Source organism: Molossus molossus, unplaced genomic scaffold, assembly GCF_014108415.1.
Source record: "Molossus molossus isolate mMolMol1 unplaced genomic scaffold, mMolMol1.p scaffold_m16_p_5, whole genome shotgun sequence".
NCBI classification, from domain to species: domain Eukaryota; kingdom Metazoa; phylum Chordata; class Mammalia; order Chiroptera; family Molossidae; genus Molossus; species Molossus molossus.
Window position 1 is genome coordinate 11,486,480 of NW_023425388.1, and position 18,241 is coordinate 11,504,720.

General features: G+C 47.2%; 1 protein-coding gene across 6 annotated transcripts in view; it reads right to left on the reverse strand.

The window, feature by feature from the left end:
• DOP1B (DOP1 leucine zipper like protein B) overlaps nucleotides 1–18,241 on the reverse strand; it is a 101,362-nt gene that overhangs the window by 54,262 nt on the left and 28,859 nt on the right. For 5 of the 6 annotated variants that reach the window (XR_004956722.1, XR_004956723.1, XM_036242377.1 and 2 more), the window contains exons 5-13: nucleotides 13,659–13,848; nucleotides 11,034–11,132; nucleotides 10,604–10,727; nucleotides 8,552–8,661; nucleotides 8,204–8,318; nucleotides 4,982–5,102; nucleotides 3,110–3,229; nucleotides 1,422–1,524; nucleotides 621–812 (exon numbers count right to left, since the gene is read on the reverse strand). Coding sequence is in view for 4 of the 6 variants with exons in the window: in XM_036242377.1 (XP_036098270.1) it covers nucleotides 621–812; nucleotides 1,422–1,524; nucleotides 3,110–3,229; nucleotides 4,982–5,102; nucleotides 8,204–8,318; nucleotides 8,552–8,661; nucleotides 10,604–10,727; nucleotides 11,034–11,132; nucleotides 13,659–13,848 (1,174 nt within the window). In the remaining 2 variants the exon portion in view is untranslated. Of the gene's footprint in view, nucleotides 1–620; nucleotides 813–1,421; nucleotides 1,525–3,109; nucleotides 3,230–4,981; nucleotides 5,103–8,203; nucleotides 8,319–8,551; nucleotides 8,662–10,603; nucleotides 10,728–11,033; nucleotides 11,133–13,658; nucleotides 13,849–18,241 lie in introns of those variants that run through there. The other variant, XM_036242379.1, reaches the window with a different exon arrangement.

Genomic DNA, 18,241 nt, shown 5'->3' on the forward strand with positions numbered 1-18,241 from the left:
CAGAGACTGATGTCCTTGTAAAAGCAGAAAATGTGAACACAGAGACACAAACACAGGGAAGACGCCTCGTGAAGGTGAAGGCTGAGATTGGGGTGATGTGTCTATAAGCCAAGGAATGCCAAAGACTGCCAACAACCACCAGAAGGGAGAAACATGGGACAGAACCTTCCCTCGCAGCTCTCAGAAGAAATCAACCCTGATGACACCTTCATCTCAGATTTCTGGCTTCCAGACTGAGACAGTAACTTTGTTATTCAAGTCTATGACTCTCTGTTACTGCAGTCCAAGGAAACTAATATCTCACTTATATTTTTAAAAACAAAATTATGCACATACAAACAAGCACATAAAAAAGGTCTAGATGGTGGGGTGTGTCTCACCATGAGCTATAGCTCTGGACTCCCGCAGGGAAGGAGCAGGGATGTGAGTGAAGGGAAAGGGATTTCACGTCCATGCTAAAAACGTTCATCAAGTGAGGACTGAGAAGGGTATTGTAGATATGACCTACATATCTTCTCGTCCTCATTCCCGTGCTAACCGACCCCAACTACCTTCTGCTCCCAGCAAAGCAGAAGTTCCTTTTGGCTCAGAGGACCCTTTCGGCTGTTCCCGGCACTTACTGAGTTTCCACTTGTGGCCTCCTCGTCCAGGTAGGAAGGTGGCATCTGGACCTTGCTGAGCACTTTGAAACATGTCTTCAGGGCATGCGTGAGTTCAGGTAAGCTTAAAGCCTCCATGTCCTCAGCCAGAGGCTGCACCAGGCAGGCGAGCACCTGCGGCAGGTACTGGGTTTGCACCTCAGAGTAAAGTTCCTGCGAAATAAGGACGGGTTTAACGAACGTGGTTTCAGCTTACAATCACCAGGGAAAAATGCACCTCATGATGGCGTCTTAGAAAGTTCATTTTTTTAGAGCATAAGGAAGTTTCATGTGAATTCCCAAATCAGAAAATAAAATACTATTTCTTTTTGATTTGGACAAATCAATGAACTTTCGTTCTCTCCTTTCTAGTGGCTTTACCCTTTCGAAAGAAAATCACTGCCACATTTATTTCTACACTGCGGACACTTGTTTCCTTTGAGAAAAGTGGCCAAATACAGAAGTTTAAGTAGGAAATACATTTCACTCCCACTCCTAAGTAACTGTAGTATAGGATCATGCCCACTTCACCATCTGGCTTACACAACTTCAGCCCGGCCCATTTATAGCTGGCTCAAAAATTATAACCCCTTTTAAATAAGACACAAAGATATGAGAGATTACGACCAGCTATGTCTTCCATGCTGAAAGATACATTAAAACAGTGCTGTGTATTCAAGTAAAACTATTTTTTTAGTAAGTTTAGGTTTACTAAACAAGCAACAACACTAATGACAGTGTAACAGCAAGCGTCAAGCCATCCTCCACAGCTAAGGGCCTTACCAAGGGAATGACATCCAGAAGGAACACAAGGAGGGTGCAGAGCTCAGAGACCGTCGGGGGAGGGCTGACGCTCTTCCCGATGGCGGGACTCTGCTTCTCTGGTCTACAGAAGGCCCAGGAAAAAAAAAACAGGTCAATTCTTTTTCCTATAATAATTTTAAGCATTTATTTTTTTTAAGTATGTTTTTATTGTTTTTTTTAGATAGAGAGGAAGGGAGAGAGAGAGAGAAACATCCATGTGAGAGAAAAACATGGATCAGCTGCCTCCTGCACGCCCCCTACTGGGGATCAAGCCCACAACCTGGGCATGTGTCCTGACTGGGAATTGAACTGGGACCTCTCAGTCCATGGGACGACGCTCAACCCACTGAGCTGGGCTCAAACATTTCTTTAATTTTTGATAAAACTACTTATTCTATTTCAAACACAATTAAAGACAGCTTCTATAGTTCCAATCATTAAACTTTGGTGCCTAAAATCTCCTAACAAAGAGAAGTATCAGTAAGTATCTTATATCTGCTTATTTCAAAAACGGGTTCACTCTACCGTGAAATTCATCAGTTCAGATAAGGGTGGTCCATGCCCACGTGGGATCCACAGCCAGCAGATCTGAAGTGCTGTCAATGGCAACAATTCCAGGCCAACAACCCAGACCAAAAGCCTGTTCCCAGGGAAGGAGCTTGGCTAGAGCACAGCGCGGGCCGAGCACCTGTCAACTTGCTGAAGGAGCAACCTGACCCGGCGCTCCTGGTAACACCAGAGCTCATCCACAGCTGGAGAACTGCTCAGGAGTCTTCAGCTTCCACAGAGCAGTGCATCTCTTCTGCTTGATGCTATTGAGAGCTGCTTACCTAGCACTGAAACTCAACACTTCTTTTTAAGAGTAGACAACTTGCCCTGGCTGGTTCAACTCGGCGTTTAGTGTGTCAGCCCTCGGACCGAAGGGTCTCAGGTTCAATTCCTAGTCAAGGGTATGTACCTGGGTTGCATGTTTGATCCCCGGCCCTGGTCAGGGTCGTTCAGGAGGCAACCAATCAATGTATCTCTCTCATATTGATGCTTCTCTCCCTCCCTCTCTCTCTCTCTGTCTCCCCCATCATTCTATCCAGAAATCAATGGAAAAATATCTTTGGATGAGGATTAACAACAAAAAAATAAATAAAAATACTCCCTAGAGTTCACCACCACTTGCGATTTTGAGCTGGTGTAATTCACTAGATTCAAAGTGATATAAAGCTGATTATAGTAGCTTAACACATTAACGCTTTTATCTGACGAATTATACACTGATTTCAATAAGGATTTAAGGAGACAGATAATTTCAAACATACTCTATCCAGTCACAGAGACACAAACTTAAGCTTCTTTCACAAATAAAACCTCCAAGAGAACTGTGTGAAGAAAGCGGATTTCATCAGGGTAACTAGAAAACACACCGGGGATTTCCTAAAGTTTGACTTTAAGAAATGAAGAAGCTTCAGAATTATGTGGCAAAGATGATGTGAACCTTCTTAATGACAACGCTTTTTTATTCTATTACAATTTTGAGGGAATTCTTTCCAACTGTGCACTCGGCAGAGGCCACCCAACTTTAGCCAGTATGTGTAATCTGACCACAATAAGCAGCTACAACACCACGAAACCCTCTCATCCTTCCTAAATAGTAATTTCCTAAACTGGACACTTACCTAAAGCAATCCTCAAAACACCTGGTCACATAATCCCAGAGGAAGTCTGTGCTCAGGGAAGTGATCAGCAAATTCACCGTTTTAACGATCTCGGAGGCATTTCTGTTTTCTTTTATTGTACTGCAAAGGAAGAGGGGTATTTATAAATATATCTGAAAAACCCTGTATGACAAGAACACCATGTCTGAAAAGCTAATTCACTTTACCATTTACAACTTATTTCTAGAGGAACTGATAAACTCGGTTAAAGATAAAAATATTACTAAGGCCCTGGGGGTAGCTCAGTTGGTTAGAGCATCATCCTGATACTCCTAGGTTGCAGATTCGATCTCCAGTCAGGACACATACAAGAAGCAACCAAAGAATGCATCAATAAGTGGAACAACAAACTGCAATCTGTCTGTCTCTCTCTCAAAATCAATAAACAACATTAAAAAAGAGAGATAAAAATATTACTGTTCTTCTATAGGAAAGAGCATGTATAATGCCACCCTAAACACTACTGACATAGTCTCTTAGAAATAAGCTTAAGAACTATCATAAAAAAAGCCCGGCCAATGTGGCTCAGTGGTTGAGCATTGACCCATGCACCAGGAGGTCTCCGGTTTGATTCCCGGTCAGGGCACATGCCTGGGGGGTGGGGGGGGCATGCAGGAGGCGGCCAACCGATGTTCTCTCTCATTGATGTTTCTGTTTCTCTCCCTCCCCCTTCCTCTCTCTCTCTTAAAAAAAAAAAGAACTATCATAAAAAGAATGTGATATAGCAAACCAGTTGTTACAACTGCCGGCAATGAGATGCTCCACTGGTGGAACACCATGGCACAATCGTTCAGGAGGCAACGGGGCTGACATTTTAATGTGCATCTTCTATGACTCAGGAAATTTACTCTAGGGATTTATCCTGCACAAAGCTTTGCACACAAAGATGTGTGCACAAGGATACCACTGCAAGGTCATTAAAGATACTGGGAAAGTGGAAACCACTTAAAAATCAGTAAGAGAATGGCCAGTCAGAATTTCTTAAATAAGTGATAAATTCTTACCAAGGAATCTAAGACAACCATTATATTCCACAAGAGAGAACAGAAGAGTATAATGGAATTATGGGTGATGCCTTTTTTCTTGATATCTTCAAATATTGCTATAGTCTACAATGAGCATGTACTGTTATACTCAGAAAAACAATAAACTAGTTGGGGAGAAAAAAGCAAACACTAAGAATTTTTGGTACACTTACAATTAAAAAACAGAAAAATCTTCTAATTGATTTAAATTTTCAGTATACTCAATGCCAATTCAAGCAGAAGGAAATTATATCAAGAGAAAAATAGTAAGAAAGAACTTTGTACTATCTTAAAAAGAACAAAAACTAAACAAAACAGGGCTGATAGATAACTAGACACTTTAAGTCAATGAGTCTGCTCTCTCTCAAAACCCACTCCCCCTGCCCTCAGGGTGCTGCAGCACATGCCCTGGGGTGACCTCACTTTGACCCCCATACAACTCATCTCTCGAAGACTCATGTCCCTGGGCTCCACTTCCTAACCTTATCCCCCTCCCATTCGCCCTCCTGTCTTAACCCACTACTTGGGTAATCTAGATCCGGCTGCCTCTGTTGAACACTTCTCATACTTGACCAATAAATATGGTTTGTACTTCCCAGGCTAGGGCAGAGACTAGATGAAACTCCTTTTAAACTCCTCACAGTATTCAATAGGAAACAGTCAATTCATGTTGATGACTTATCGTTACGATAACATATGCTGTCTTTCCACCTTCCTAGAACTTCATCATTTATGGTAAACAACAGAGAAACAAAACCATAGCATTAGGGAGGGGGGAAGAGTGTAAAGTTGGGGGCCAAACCCAGACCTGACCAGCAGATTTCCACTCTGGGTGTAGCTGAGTTGAAGATCAGAGCCGAGCGCATCTCTGCAGTAGGAATAAAAGGCCCGGATGACTTCAAGAAACAAATCCCCAACCACCTGAGGCCCTGCAATTAAAAAGAAAATGGCCAGCAAAAGATTAACAATCCATTTAAAATCAATAAATCACACACAATGAAATGTATACAGCAACCCTGTATATACAATTCATGTTGTCTAAAATGCACTTAAAGTTGTGGTGATGGCAGCTTTAGCTGAGGATTAACATCCCTGAAAATGGTCAATATTTTTGTAGAGCTTACTATGTTTTGGACACTGTTCTAAGCATTTTATATCTATTAACTTATTTAACCCTCATAGCAGCCACATGACCAGGTGCCATCTTCTGTCCTGATTACGGAGAAGGAGACTGAGGCAGAGTTCAGGTCATGTAAAGCCAGATTCTGCTGGGTGGAGCCAGGTTGTATGGGCAATGGTGTTTATGGTTTTTAAATAATTTTTTATTGGATTTATTGGGGTGACATTGATTAAGTATGCACAATGATTCAAATGTGCATAAACTGCTTGGCCAGAGACATTATTCAATATAAACACAACTCAAAATTCTTTTAATCATGAGCTAGAACCACAAAAGAAAACACCAATCCTGAAAAGCTTATGAAGGCGGCACGAAGACCTGGACCAGCTGCATGCTGGAGAAGCACTGTGTCCAATTAGGCAGCTGCAAGGCAGCCAGACATTTCTGCTCCAAAACAGCAACCATCAGACAGTGAGGAAGGACTCTCGCCCATGTACACAGGGGGATGAACACAGGATTGACTCAGAGAAAAAGAGGGTTGTCAATAGTGTGTAAGAACAATCAGCAGCCCAGGCCGGTTTGGCTCTGCGGGTAGAGCGTTGGCCCGTGGACTAATGAGTTGTGGGTTTGATTCTGGTCAAGGGCACGTACCTCAGCTGCAGTTCATCCCTGGCCCTAGCTGGGGTTGTGCAGGAGGCAACCAGTCGATGTGTCCCTCTCACATCAATGTTTCTCTCTCCCTCCCACTCTATGTGAACAAAAATGGAAAAATATCCTCGGGTGAGGTAATGAGTAGATAGATAGATAGATAGATAGATAAAAGCAATCAGCAGATGATGCCTTTTATCTTCAGCATAAGAATGCTGAATTCTTTTTTACAAGTAAAGGCAGGTTTGCTGTCCCAGTTAGTGGAGGCAGCGGCTGAATCCTCAGTGCAGAAGAGCAGACAAGACTGAAGGCCCGTCCTGTGCCTTCTCGTTCTGCACTGTCCAGTCCTTTGCCTCTCAAGTGTGTCTTCCCTCAGACAACTAAATGATCAGTTAGAGCAAAGTAAACGACCGTTATGACTGGGCAGAAGCCTGCCATTTATCCCTTCCAGAAAATAGGACCAGGAGCCAAGGTGAGCAGCGATGCCTTAGTCGGCTGAGGGCATACGGCTGTGACATTAACACCTATCTCCAAAATGCTAACTTACATTTTATTCTTTGAGTACTTCCCCAAGTTACACAGCAAGCTCCCAACACAGTTATGTAAGTCATTTCATTTTTCAGACTAAACCGTGGCTTTTCAGAGCTGCAGTCAGTCTTCGCTGAGAGAAGAATCTACTGGACCAGTGCTGGGTGACCGAGGCAGGGGAGCTGGGGGGTAAGAGGGAAAGTCTGCACAATGCACAGGGACCTGTAGGTAGCACTAAGGGCGGACTCTGGGGGAACAGACACTTCAGGCTTTGACTCTGGACAGGGGTAGCTAGAGCCGCCCATGTCACGCGACCCAAGTTCATCTGTGCTCCCTGAGTAATGTCTCGGAGAAGGTGTCAGAGCACCTTGAGATACACAGCAGTGTCTTCTCAAAGGAGCTTTGGCTCTGGAGTCGAATGCACCGAGTTTTAATCCCAGCTCCTGGGTGGCCTCAGGCAAATGACTTACCATTGTTCAACCTTAGTCTCTCCATCTGTGAAATGGGTACAGTAAGAAAACCCATCTTAGGGTTGTTGGCGGCCTGGAGGTATGGTATGTATGGAGCTGTATATTGCTCAAGAAACATCAGCCGTTATTAGTAACAGCAGCAAAAAAACACCAGGGCCTGAGTCTCCCTTCCTTCTGATTTGGAAGCTGTTTTTCCTTTGTTCCACTAGAGCCTAGATCAGCCCTGCCGCACGGGGATGCCCCACGCCTGTCTCTCAGGGAGTAGGCAGAAGTCTCCATCCTGAGGCCAGAGGGACGAGGAAACACAACCAGACGGAGGGCACAGCTGAGCACCCAGACAGCGCCATCAGTCGAAATCCCATGGAGAAGATGAGGATTTTCTTCCCCACTGGTGCTCAAGTGATCAGATGCCAAGATCACGCAGCGAATTGAAACTGCAGCATTTGTCTTTAAAGCGAGGGAGAGAGAAGGTCACTTTTCTCAGCTGATGCTCATAGGACCACAGTGGGTAGGGGAGGGTCCTTTAGGAGCCAGAGTCTAGTTCACTCTTCACTGACACAGGAGAAGACTGAGGCCCAAATGGCAGAAGCGACTTGCCCAGGGTCACAAGGCAAAAAAGGTGAAGGGGGGTCCGCTATGCTCTTGAAAATAAAATCAAAGCTCATCTAAAGTACGACATTTGACTGAAGAAGTGTTCTCACAAAGTCAATCCTGTGCGTGCTCGGTAGGCACCTCCAGGGCCATGCACAGCAGGAGCTCAAAGGTATTTTCCTGACAGAAATGTTCAAAACTTTTGTGTAAAACTTTTTTTGTTTTGTTTTTTTATCCTCACCTGAGGACATTTCTGCATTTATCTTCAGATAGAGCGGGAGGGAGAGAGGGAGGAAGAGAGGGAGGAAGAGAGAGGGAAACATCGATGAGAGAGACACATTGACTGACTGCCACTCACACGACCCCAACTGGGGCCGGGGACAAACTACAACCGAGGTCCGTGCCCTTAGCGGGAACAGAGCCCGGGACTCTCTGGTCTGCAGGCCAACGCTCTAACCGCTGAGCCAAACAGACCAGGGTTTGTGTAAAACTTTTAAGTGGTGCCCAGATATGATAACTGAACCCTATAACATGAATAAAGTACTTCACGATTCTGAAGTTCCGAAGATAAATTTCATTTGAAGTGGCGTGCTGACTGCACCTCATGTGTTTTAATTCCCTGAAAAAGGCAGTCTGTGTGGCACACGGTGTGGAACAGGGTTTCCAACGGTACCTATTTCCGGCTTGTCCAGCAGACTGATGAGGATGCGGAAAGGCCTCAGGTATGCTGAGTGGCGTTCCTCGACATCAGCATCTGAGAACTCCTGGTGCAACAACTCAGCCAGGCCCTATTTTTTTAAAAGAAGAGCCACATATTAGGATATTGTATGCAGTAAAGTATGACATCATACTGGTGGTGCTCTTGAGACAGAAAGAAAAGCAGGTGCACGGCATGGAGGACACAGAATTACCTGTGCACCAAGGAACATGCCCGATGTCTATCTACTTTGGGACCCGCGGGGAAATACACGGAAGCACATGATCAGGAATTGGGGTTGACTTTCCAGAAGTGCTCCTTTACCTCAACTAAAAGATCCTTGGAATACTTTTCAAAAAAATATGAGGACTGGTCTTCATAAGAATTTAAGATTTCGGATTCCGGCACAATAGTATTTCCTTTGATATCTGAACCTATAAAAGAACAAGTATTGTGAGCTGTAAATAGATCTACACTTATAAAGAACATCAGATTATGCAAAGGTCTCATGCTACAATATTTCTAAAAATATAATTCCTCCAGCAGGAAACAAAACCAGATCCAGCAAGATTAAGGCACATATTCTGGCAGTGGTGTGCTAAGGGCCAGACAGACAGAATGCCATCTCAATGGGCACCAATTTAGTCTGTCCCAAGAGTTCAGCCCAATTGTCAGTGACAGGTGTGATTACCAGGATCTAATGTAATAAGCATTATTTTTAAAAATCAGTGTTTCTTTGTACAGCATTATGTGAAATCAAGGTATTCTCATCTGTACGTCCTTCTTTTGAGCCCTGGGCAACTCTGTGAGGTCCTCAGGGCCAGGAACAGCATCCTCAGTACAGGCACAGAACCCGAGGCTCCTGGGCTGTGGCTAAGGGATCGAATAGGCGCAGAACTCGGTACCTGGGTCCTCACTGTACACAGCAAGACCAGCCCCACTAAGAGGGAGCTATGCATTTAACAAAATCATCCTTTTGATAAAAAATGCTTAAAGAACCTGTAAGTATTTATCTTGAAATGCTTTATAAGCTTCCATGCGATGACTTCTGAAACTGTTACAATAACTAGGGGAAGAGAGGGAAGAAAGAGTCAAGACGACTTTCTGCCTTTGGTGCAATAAGATGTATGTGTTGGGGGGTAATAAAAGCTGTGAAGCCCTGGCCGTTTTAGCTCAGCAGTTACAGCCGTCAGCCCCAGGTCTGAAGAGTTTCAGGTTTGATTCCCGGTCAAGGGTACGCACATCGGTTGCGGGTTCCATCCTTGGCCCCGGTCAGAGTTGTTCGGGAAGCAACCAATCTATGTGTGTCTCTCACACTGGTGTGTTTTTCGCCCTCTCCCTCCCTCCCATTCTATCTAAAAAAATGGAAAAATATCCTCGGGTGAAAATTAGATAAATAAATAAATAATACAAGCTGTGAAGCACGGAGGATTTGAGGCAGTGAAACTGCTCTGTATGATACCATGTCTGTGGATACATGTCGTCACATTTGTCCAAACCCACCAAATGTTCCACAAGAGTGACCCCTAATGGAAACTGCAGACTCTGGGATCATACATGTCAGTGTAGGTCCATCAGCTGTAACAGATGTCCCACTCCAGAGGTCATGTTGGTGATGAGGAGGCTGTGTGTGTGCAAGAATGAGGGGTATGGGAAATCTCTGCACCTTCCTCTAAATTTTGCTGTGAGCCTGAAACTGCTCTAAAAAAATAGTTGTTTAAAAAAAAAATAAAAAGCTGTAGAGTCCTTTCACAATTTCCTTGTACGTTATCTTTTCTTAGGTACACGGATATGGGAATTTAGAAAATTCGTGAAAACGCTACCCTTTCAGCCTGTGACGTCCTGGACCCTGTCCCTGTGAAGCCTGCCGACCAAGAGTCAGGGCTCTTTTCCTACAAGTTTATAGGCTGTAAACCATAAAAACCTGCCCCGAGTCTTCACGCTCTCCCAGTCATCCGGGTGCCTCCCACACATCACTGTGCCACACACGTTCCCATCCATGAAAACCTTCTTCCCCACACAGGCCACCTCTGTGGGTTTTCTCTCACGTACCCTCACCCTGTGAAACTCTGCATTGCACCTGGCTTCTACTCGAATGCGGTTTAGCTCTAGCTTTTGTGATATTTCAAGCTCCTTAAAATGGAATTCAGTTAGCATTTTTAAAATTTCATTTACTATCTCCCTGTTTTTAAAGTAATAGCTGCAAAATAACCACAACTTCGATGTGGGTGGCAGAACCCAGCTGCCCAGTGTCATACACACTAGATTAGGTTTTCACATGTCAGGACTCAGAAATGTGCAAATGAGACAGAAATTTATGGCAAAATCAACATGGAGAGGTTTCCCTCGAACTCTCAGTTGTGTACTTTGCAGTACCCAGTAACCACGCGTAAAGCCTTCTGTTCAGAGACATATCTCTTCTCAGCAGGGTCTGGCTGGCAGCTGAGAGAATCCGAACGATGTCGGGTCTGAGCAGGGGGATGGCTCTCTCCTGGGAATCCTATCGCGAGGACAGAGGAGATGGTCGAGTGAGTACCCATTTTCGACATGTGGCCCTTCCTTACAATCTCCAGAGCTTTCTCTCTACAAGGCAGTTCTCCCCCGGGCCCAGGGACAGAAGCTATTCCCTTTTTGCTACGTGATCACCAGCCTCACAAAAGTGAACAAGGACCTTTCAGAGGCTGAAAGCAAATGGTGATCACCGAGTGGCTGCTCAGCTCCCGAGACAAACACCTGAGGCCTGCCTTGCCCACCCCCCTCCGTGGCAAATACCAGTGACTTCTCTGCAAGAACACAATCGACTCACCAGACAGGTATAGAACGGGAAGAAGAAGAGAACGATTTCCAGGTTATTTCTTTGCACCAGAACATTGGAGTCCAACAGTGATGCGCATAAAGCCTTTACCTATAAATGATAAACGATATGGACGTTTTATTCCCAAAACCTTTAACATCATTTGCAGGCTACTCTGTTTTCTTTCTCTTATCCTCACCCAAGGACATTTTTTGCATTTATTTTCAGATAGAGGGAGAGAGGGGAGAGAGAGAGAGAGAGAGAGAGAGAAAGAGAGAGAGAGAGAGAGAGAGAAAGAGAAACATCGACGTGAGAGAGACACATCGACTGGTCGCCACCCATAAAATCCCAACTGAGGCCGGGGACAAACAGCAACCGAGGCACGCACCCTTAGCGGGAACCGAACCTGGGCCTCTCTGGTCCGCAGGCTGATGGTCTAACCACTGAGCAAAACCAGCCAGGACCTGCAAGCTACTCTTTAGTCATAGAAATGAAAGTAACTTTTCCAGGAACTTGAAACGGCCGTGTTACATCATGAAGAACAGAACCGGTATAAATGTTCGAAACCTGGGTTCCAGTTCCAGATGCTAGGGGCTGTGGGAAGCCAGTAAGCTGCAGCCCTCACTTGCTTGTCTCAGAGTTGGAGGGATTTGGACCAGATGGTAGGGTTCTATGATTCCAGAAGGAATGTCTTTAGGTTCCAATAGAAACGTTCAGATAAACTCATAATCCAAAGACATTCTGTCAAATGGACACCAAACCAATTAAGTACCTTGAGTGTCTTTTCTGAATACAAAAGATATAATACAGTTGTATAATAGATGATGACAGCTCTAAGTCAAATGCCAATAAAAAGCTATGAAAATTCAGAAGGGAGGGAGAGATCTTTCTTCTGGAAAAACAATGAAACTTAGTGGGAAAGCTGAGCCTGAAGGACATAAAGCATCTGCATTGAGACCTCTGGAGAAGAGACCCTGGGCAGTGAGTGCCGGAGGGGACATCGGGAGCAAACACAGCATCCCAACCGCCAGAGGCCAGACTGGGAAGTGGCTCTGGGAGTGGAGGGGGCTTGAAGGGGAGAGTTAGGTATTGGTGGGTTGGGAGCAGATTGCTAAGAATAGTTTTGAGTTTGGACTTTAAGCTACAGGAAGCCAGATAATTTTCAAGCACAGTGTGGACATAAGCAACTCTATGCAAATCTCAGTAGTTGAACGGGAGAGGATGGGTTGAGAACGGGAAGGGGAGAAACCAGTTAGAAATTATGTTATAGCCCTGGCCAGTTTGGCTCAGCAGTTAAAGTGTCCGCCTGTGGACGAGATTCCCACCAAGGGCACGTACCTTCATTGCAGTTTGTCCCTGGCCCTGGTTGGGGTCATGCGGGTGGCAACCAGTCAATGTGTCTCTCTCACATCAATGTTTCTCTCTGCCTCTGTCTCTCTCTCACCCTCCCTCCCTCCCTCCCACTCTGCCTGAAGATAAAAGTAAAAGAAAATACCCTCGCGTGAGGATAAAAAAATAGAAAGAAATTATATTATAGTCTGGAAGCAAGACTGAAGAAGTTGGAGTAGGGCCATGAAAATGGAGAGAAAGATGGAAATGGTACTGATGGGGCGGGAGAGAAGGAACATATTTATGAAGCTCTCCTGTGCCCTAAGCATTGTGCAGGTGCTTGTCATCAATCTCTTCACTTAGCCTCAGAGGACTCTGAGGAAGATCTATTATCCCCACATTGCAAAGACCAAGAGGCCCAGGGGGAAGTAATTCACAGCAAGTGACAGATCTTACTATGGAACTTTCAACATTTTAAGTTCCAAGCGTGAGTGCACCACTAGGTGGCGATAGATAGCAGGCCGTTAAACACACAGGAGACAAAGACCTGGGACGTTCTGTTTTTTTTTCAGGTCATGAGAAGAAGGCTTGTCACTACCAGGGAAGAGTGCTGTCCTCAAAGGGACAGGGGACAGACACCTGAGGAACCTCTGACAATTTAGGTCTGAGAGCAGCCAGAGGAGAGGATGTGGCTGGGGAGGGACCTTCTCGGTGGCCTGAGGAGAGGCGCCCCACGTGTGGGCAGTGGGCAGTGACGCAGGGCACAGGAAGAAAACCAGGTCTTATAAAGCAGCCGAGGCCCTGGCCAGTTTGGCTAAGTGGTTAGAGTGTAGGCCTGCGGTCCAGAGAGACCCGGGTTTAGTTCCCGCTAAGGGCACGTACCTCGGTTGCAGTTTGTCCCCGGCCCTGATTGGGTCATGCAGGTGGCAACCACTCGATGTGTCCCTTTCACGTCGCTGTTTCTCTCTCTCTCTCTCCCTCCCACTCTATCTGAACCAAAAATGGAAAAAAATGTCCTCGGGTGAGGATAAAAAGAAAGAAAACAGATGAAATGAAAGCAGCCGAGGCCCTGTGCAAGGCTCTCCGGGACTGTACAGCTAACCACACTGCCTCCAGAGCGCCCTCCCTGGCTGTGGACAACACTTACTTGAATATCTGCACCGTAATGCATACGTTAAAAACAAGTCCCACCCTGGGTTTCCTTGTGCATGAGGACACCTCCCCCTTGTCCCTTTGTAGCCCCAGTGACAACCTGTGCCTGCGTCTCCCAGGGGCCCCCACAACGCCAGCAAGGAGCGGAGCACCCACCGTGAGCTGGTAATCTGTCCCCAGCATGTACTTCTGCTCCTTGCCAGGTGAGTCCCTGCTGATGTGACCCACGACAAAGAGCGAGGCAGGCAGGCGGATGGACGGGCTCGCCAGGACACTACCCCAAAGGGCAGCATAAAACACTTCTTTGCCGACCACCAGGGACAGTCTCAGGAGCAGAGCATCTGTTCTGTGGACAAGAAATCACAGAATTTAGGAGCTGGGTCCCCGAGTGCCTGAGTCTCACTGCTGCTCCGTGGATGCTCTGTGAACAGCCCAGCTTATGCTCCCTGGCCACAGAAACACCAGCGTCCTCACCACTCTGAGCTGCTGCCACCTCTTTGTTTGTCCACCTGCCGCTGTCACTGAAACTGGATTTGCTCAAACACACATATTCTGAGGGTTACAGCTTCTTGCCAGCAGACAGCATGTATGGGCTGTGTCACCGCAGCACCAAGATCTGGCTCCGTGGACACCTTGCTGCTTTATAGGAGGGTGGGGCCGCCACCAGAAAGCGGACAGGCAGAGCTTATCAAAGCATAAGGAGTCATTAAGGTGTCGAAAAAAGGTTATTGTGACTGATTGGAGACTTTAATAATGATAAACATGCTTTCAACTTGAACACAGCGAAAAATGTGTCAAGTAACATCTGCCTTCAGAAACACTGGGGATAGCCCTCGCTGGTTTGGCTCAGCGGTTAGAGCGTCGGCCTGCGGTCCAGAGAGACTGGTGTTCGGTTCTCACTATGGGCATGTACCTTGGTTGCAGTTTGGCCCCGGCCCTGGTTGGGTCATGCAGGTGGCAGCCAGTTGATGTGTCCCTTTCACATTGATGTTTCTCTCTCTCTCCCTCCCACTCTATCTGAACAAAAAAAAAAAAGAGAGAGAGAGAGAGAAATACTGGGGATAAAATCTGCCGGGGCCTCCCACTGCACTGCAAGTTGTATCAAGCCTTGTATCAAGCCTTGTATCAAGCCTGGGACGGTGTTTTTTGTCACTGTGTCCACAGCACCTCCACACACTGACTCCCACTCCAGGAAGCTCTCCTGCCGTGGCTGACACACTCATCTCTGTCTGTATCTAGGTCTCTCCCATGACACGTCAGCAGCTTCACATAGGTCCTTTAAGAGAAGGGTCAGGGCTTGTTTTCTCCCTGACACCGACCGGGCCAGCCCTCCTGTGCTCGGTGCTGCACCTGCAGCTGACTAGGGCACCGCCCCTGTCAACAGTGAAGACAATGCTGGCGGGCTGGGTGACAGCATCTGCCAATAAAACAGCAGAGGCCCATCCCTACAAAGGGACTCCACTTAATGAGCGATGTGACTCAGAATCCCGAAGGGTTCTTATGTGCTTCCTATTTACAAATTAGAAAACAGTCACAGAAGGACCGGCCTGGTGCAATGTGGTGGTCTATCAGGTGTCTAAATCCTGTGTCTGCTTCCTGGCTGTGGTCCCCAGGGAAAGTTGAACCTCTGTGCACATCAGCTTTCACTACGAGATGGGGAAAGAGATGGAGATGTGGTGAGAACGAAGGGCAATCCCCTACTGTTACTGCTAGGTCAGCTCTGCTTGCCGACATGTCCCTGGTACCCAGGTGAGTGTCTGACACAGGTGGCACTGGAAACTACTATCAGACGAAAGCCACTCTTTCCGTGTTATTATTACTCAAACTGTCTTCAGCTTACATTTCAATAACCAGTTCAGTGTTTACAAAAACCTTTCAGACAAAAAACTTACTACCTTTTTACATTAAAAATGAATTCTAGTCTCCTTAACACTAGTCTGAGCCTTGTTGTCTAATACAACTTATTATATTGATAACTTTATTACTAACACTTTGTTTAATAATAGTTGTAGCACACGATGCATCCTATTACACCTTCTCAGAAAAAACAAAGATGAAGGGGCCTGAGGAACAGCCGAGTGTTTAGGGAAAGCACCCAGAATGGCTCAGCAGCTGAGGGTATCAACTGGTCTTGCAGCAGGGCTGAGCAAATAGAACTGATCTCTGCCCAGCTCTGGGAAATGCAGCAAAGGCCTAATTCTGGGCACAAGCAACACTCAGAGGCTGCAACTGCAGTAAGTTGAGCAGATGGGTCCTGTCCCCCACACAGACAGGATGGTCCTGAGCTAGGACGAAATTAAATCAGGAAGCCCCAGAGTGCTCCTCTCCCCAGGATCCCTCTCACGGGCCCCAGAGTGCTCCTCTCTCTCCAGGATCCCTCCCACGGGCCCCAGAGTGCTCCCCTCTCTCCAGGATCCCTCTCACAGGCCCCAGAGTGCTCCTCTCCCCAGGATCCCTCTCACGGGCCCCAGAGTGCTCCTCTCTCTCCAGGATCCCTCCCACGGGCCCCAGAGTGCTCCCCTCTCTCCAGGATCCCTCTCACAGGCCCCAGAGTGCTCCTCTCCCCAGGATCCCTCTCACGGGCCCCAGAGTGCTCCTCTCTCTCCAGGATCCCTCCCACGGGCCCCAGAGTGCTCCCCTCTCTCCAGGATCCCTCCCACGGGCCCCAGAGTGCTCCTCCCACCCTCCCAGGATCCCTCTCACGGGCCCCAGAGTGCTCCTTTCCCTCCAGGATCCCTCTCTCGGGCCCCAGAGTGCTCCTCTCCCTCCAGGATCCCTCTCACGGGCCCCAGAGTGCTCCTCTCCCTCCAGGATCCCTCTCACGGGCCCCAGAGTGCTCCTCTCCCTCCAGGATCCCTCTCACGGGCCCCAGAATGCTCCTCTCCCTCCAGGATCCCTCTCACGGGCCCCAGAGTGCTCCTCTCTCTCCAGGATCCCTCTCACGGGCCCCAGAGTGCTCCTCTCCCTCCAGGATCCCTCTCACGGGCCCCAGAGTGCTCCTCTCTCTCCAGGATCCCTCTCACGGGCCCCAGAGTGCTCCTCTCTCTCCAGGATCCCTCTCACGGGCCCCAGAGTGCTCCTCTCTCTCCAGGATCCCTCTCACGGGCCCCAGAGTGCTCCTCTCTCTCCAGGATCCCTCTCACGGGCCCCAGAGTGCTCCTCTCCCTCCAGGATCCCTCTCACGGGCCCCAGAGTGCTCCTCTCCCTCCAGGATCCTTCTCACGGGCCCCAGAGCGCTCCTCTCCCTCCAGGATCCCTCTCACGGGCCCCAGAGTGCTCCTCTCCCCAGGATCCCTCTCACGGGCCCCAGAATGCTCCTCTCTCTCCAGGATCCCTCTCACAAGAAGGCCAGTGCTGTGCCAAACCCATCACAAATACTGCAACACACACACACTATGACACCCTCCTTTGCTTACAACTTGGTATTCCCAAAGTGTGTTCTATGGAACAATGGCCACTCGAGCTGATCCACTGAAGAGGGGTTCCACTGTCACAAAGCCTGGGAAATGTCACACATGCTGTCCCTTCTTCAATATTCAGAGTATACTGGCTAGTTTTCTTTATTAAATAAACACAACTTTAAGTTTCATTTTTTTAAAAACTGATTTTGAGAGAGAGAGAGAAACATGGATCAGCTGCCTCCTGCACGCACCAACCAGGGATCGAACTAGCAACCTAGGTATGTGACCTGACTGAGAATCGAACCTGCATCCTTTTGGTGTGCGGGATGACGCTCCAACTGAGCCACCCGGCCAGGACAAATTCCATTTTATTCTGAAAAAAAACTTAATGGGTATTAAGAATTTAAGAGATGCTACAGTTCTGAAAACAGCAATTATGATGACATTGCAATGGAGAACAAAGTAAAAATCAAGGTAACTGGAGTGAACAGCTACGTAATCTACTAAATAAGATTCCCTTATCATCTCAGCTGTGAAATTATAAAATGAACGTGTCCAGTTCAGAGCCCAGAACTCTAATCTTTTCTATTCAAAACCAAACAAAAACAGAACCAGACCCCAAACCCCACTAATTCCATCCTTCCTCATGTGTCCTGGCTGCTGCTCTCTGTGCCTCCTGCTAACACAAGCTCATTCAACTGCCACTGCCCTCTTTTCTCGGCTCAGCTGGGACAAGTGAGTGACATGGAGTCATGTGCCATGAGCCACAACCTTGGCTGAGCAGCCGCCTTGCCGATCAACAGTCATGGAAAACCGAGCTGTCACAACACGGAACAGCAGAGTGGTGACGCAGTATCCTGCACCATCACAGGTCAGACATCGTGTCCACCAAGGGGCAGAACACTCTAGAACCAGCAGAGCTCATCATGGTGCCTGGAATCAACCAAAAGAGAGACCAATGATATTTTCAATTCCTATGAAGTCAGGCTCTCTCAACCTGGACACTGTGGTCTCTGTTGCAGGATGGCTGCCAGCACCCACGAGATGCCAGGAGCACCTCCCCGCCCCAGAAATGTCTCCAGATATTGCCACATGTCCCCAGGCTGAGAACTACTGATCGCAATGAAAACACCAGGTGAGCAGTTCTGCTCACAACCATTAACAGTCACCTCTCCTCTGCTTCCTAAGAGAGGACCTGAGTACCTTCCCAGCTAATCTTGTTTTCTCAGTACAGAAAAACACAGCTATATAGCTACTGTATGGGCACTTAAAAAAGGAATTCTGGCCATGAGTAACTTGCAGGCATCCAAGGGTCAGAAAGCCAGTGTGAACAGTAAG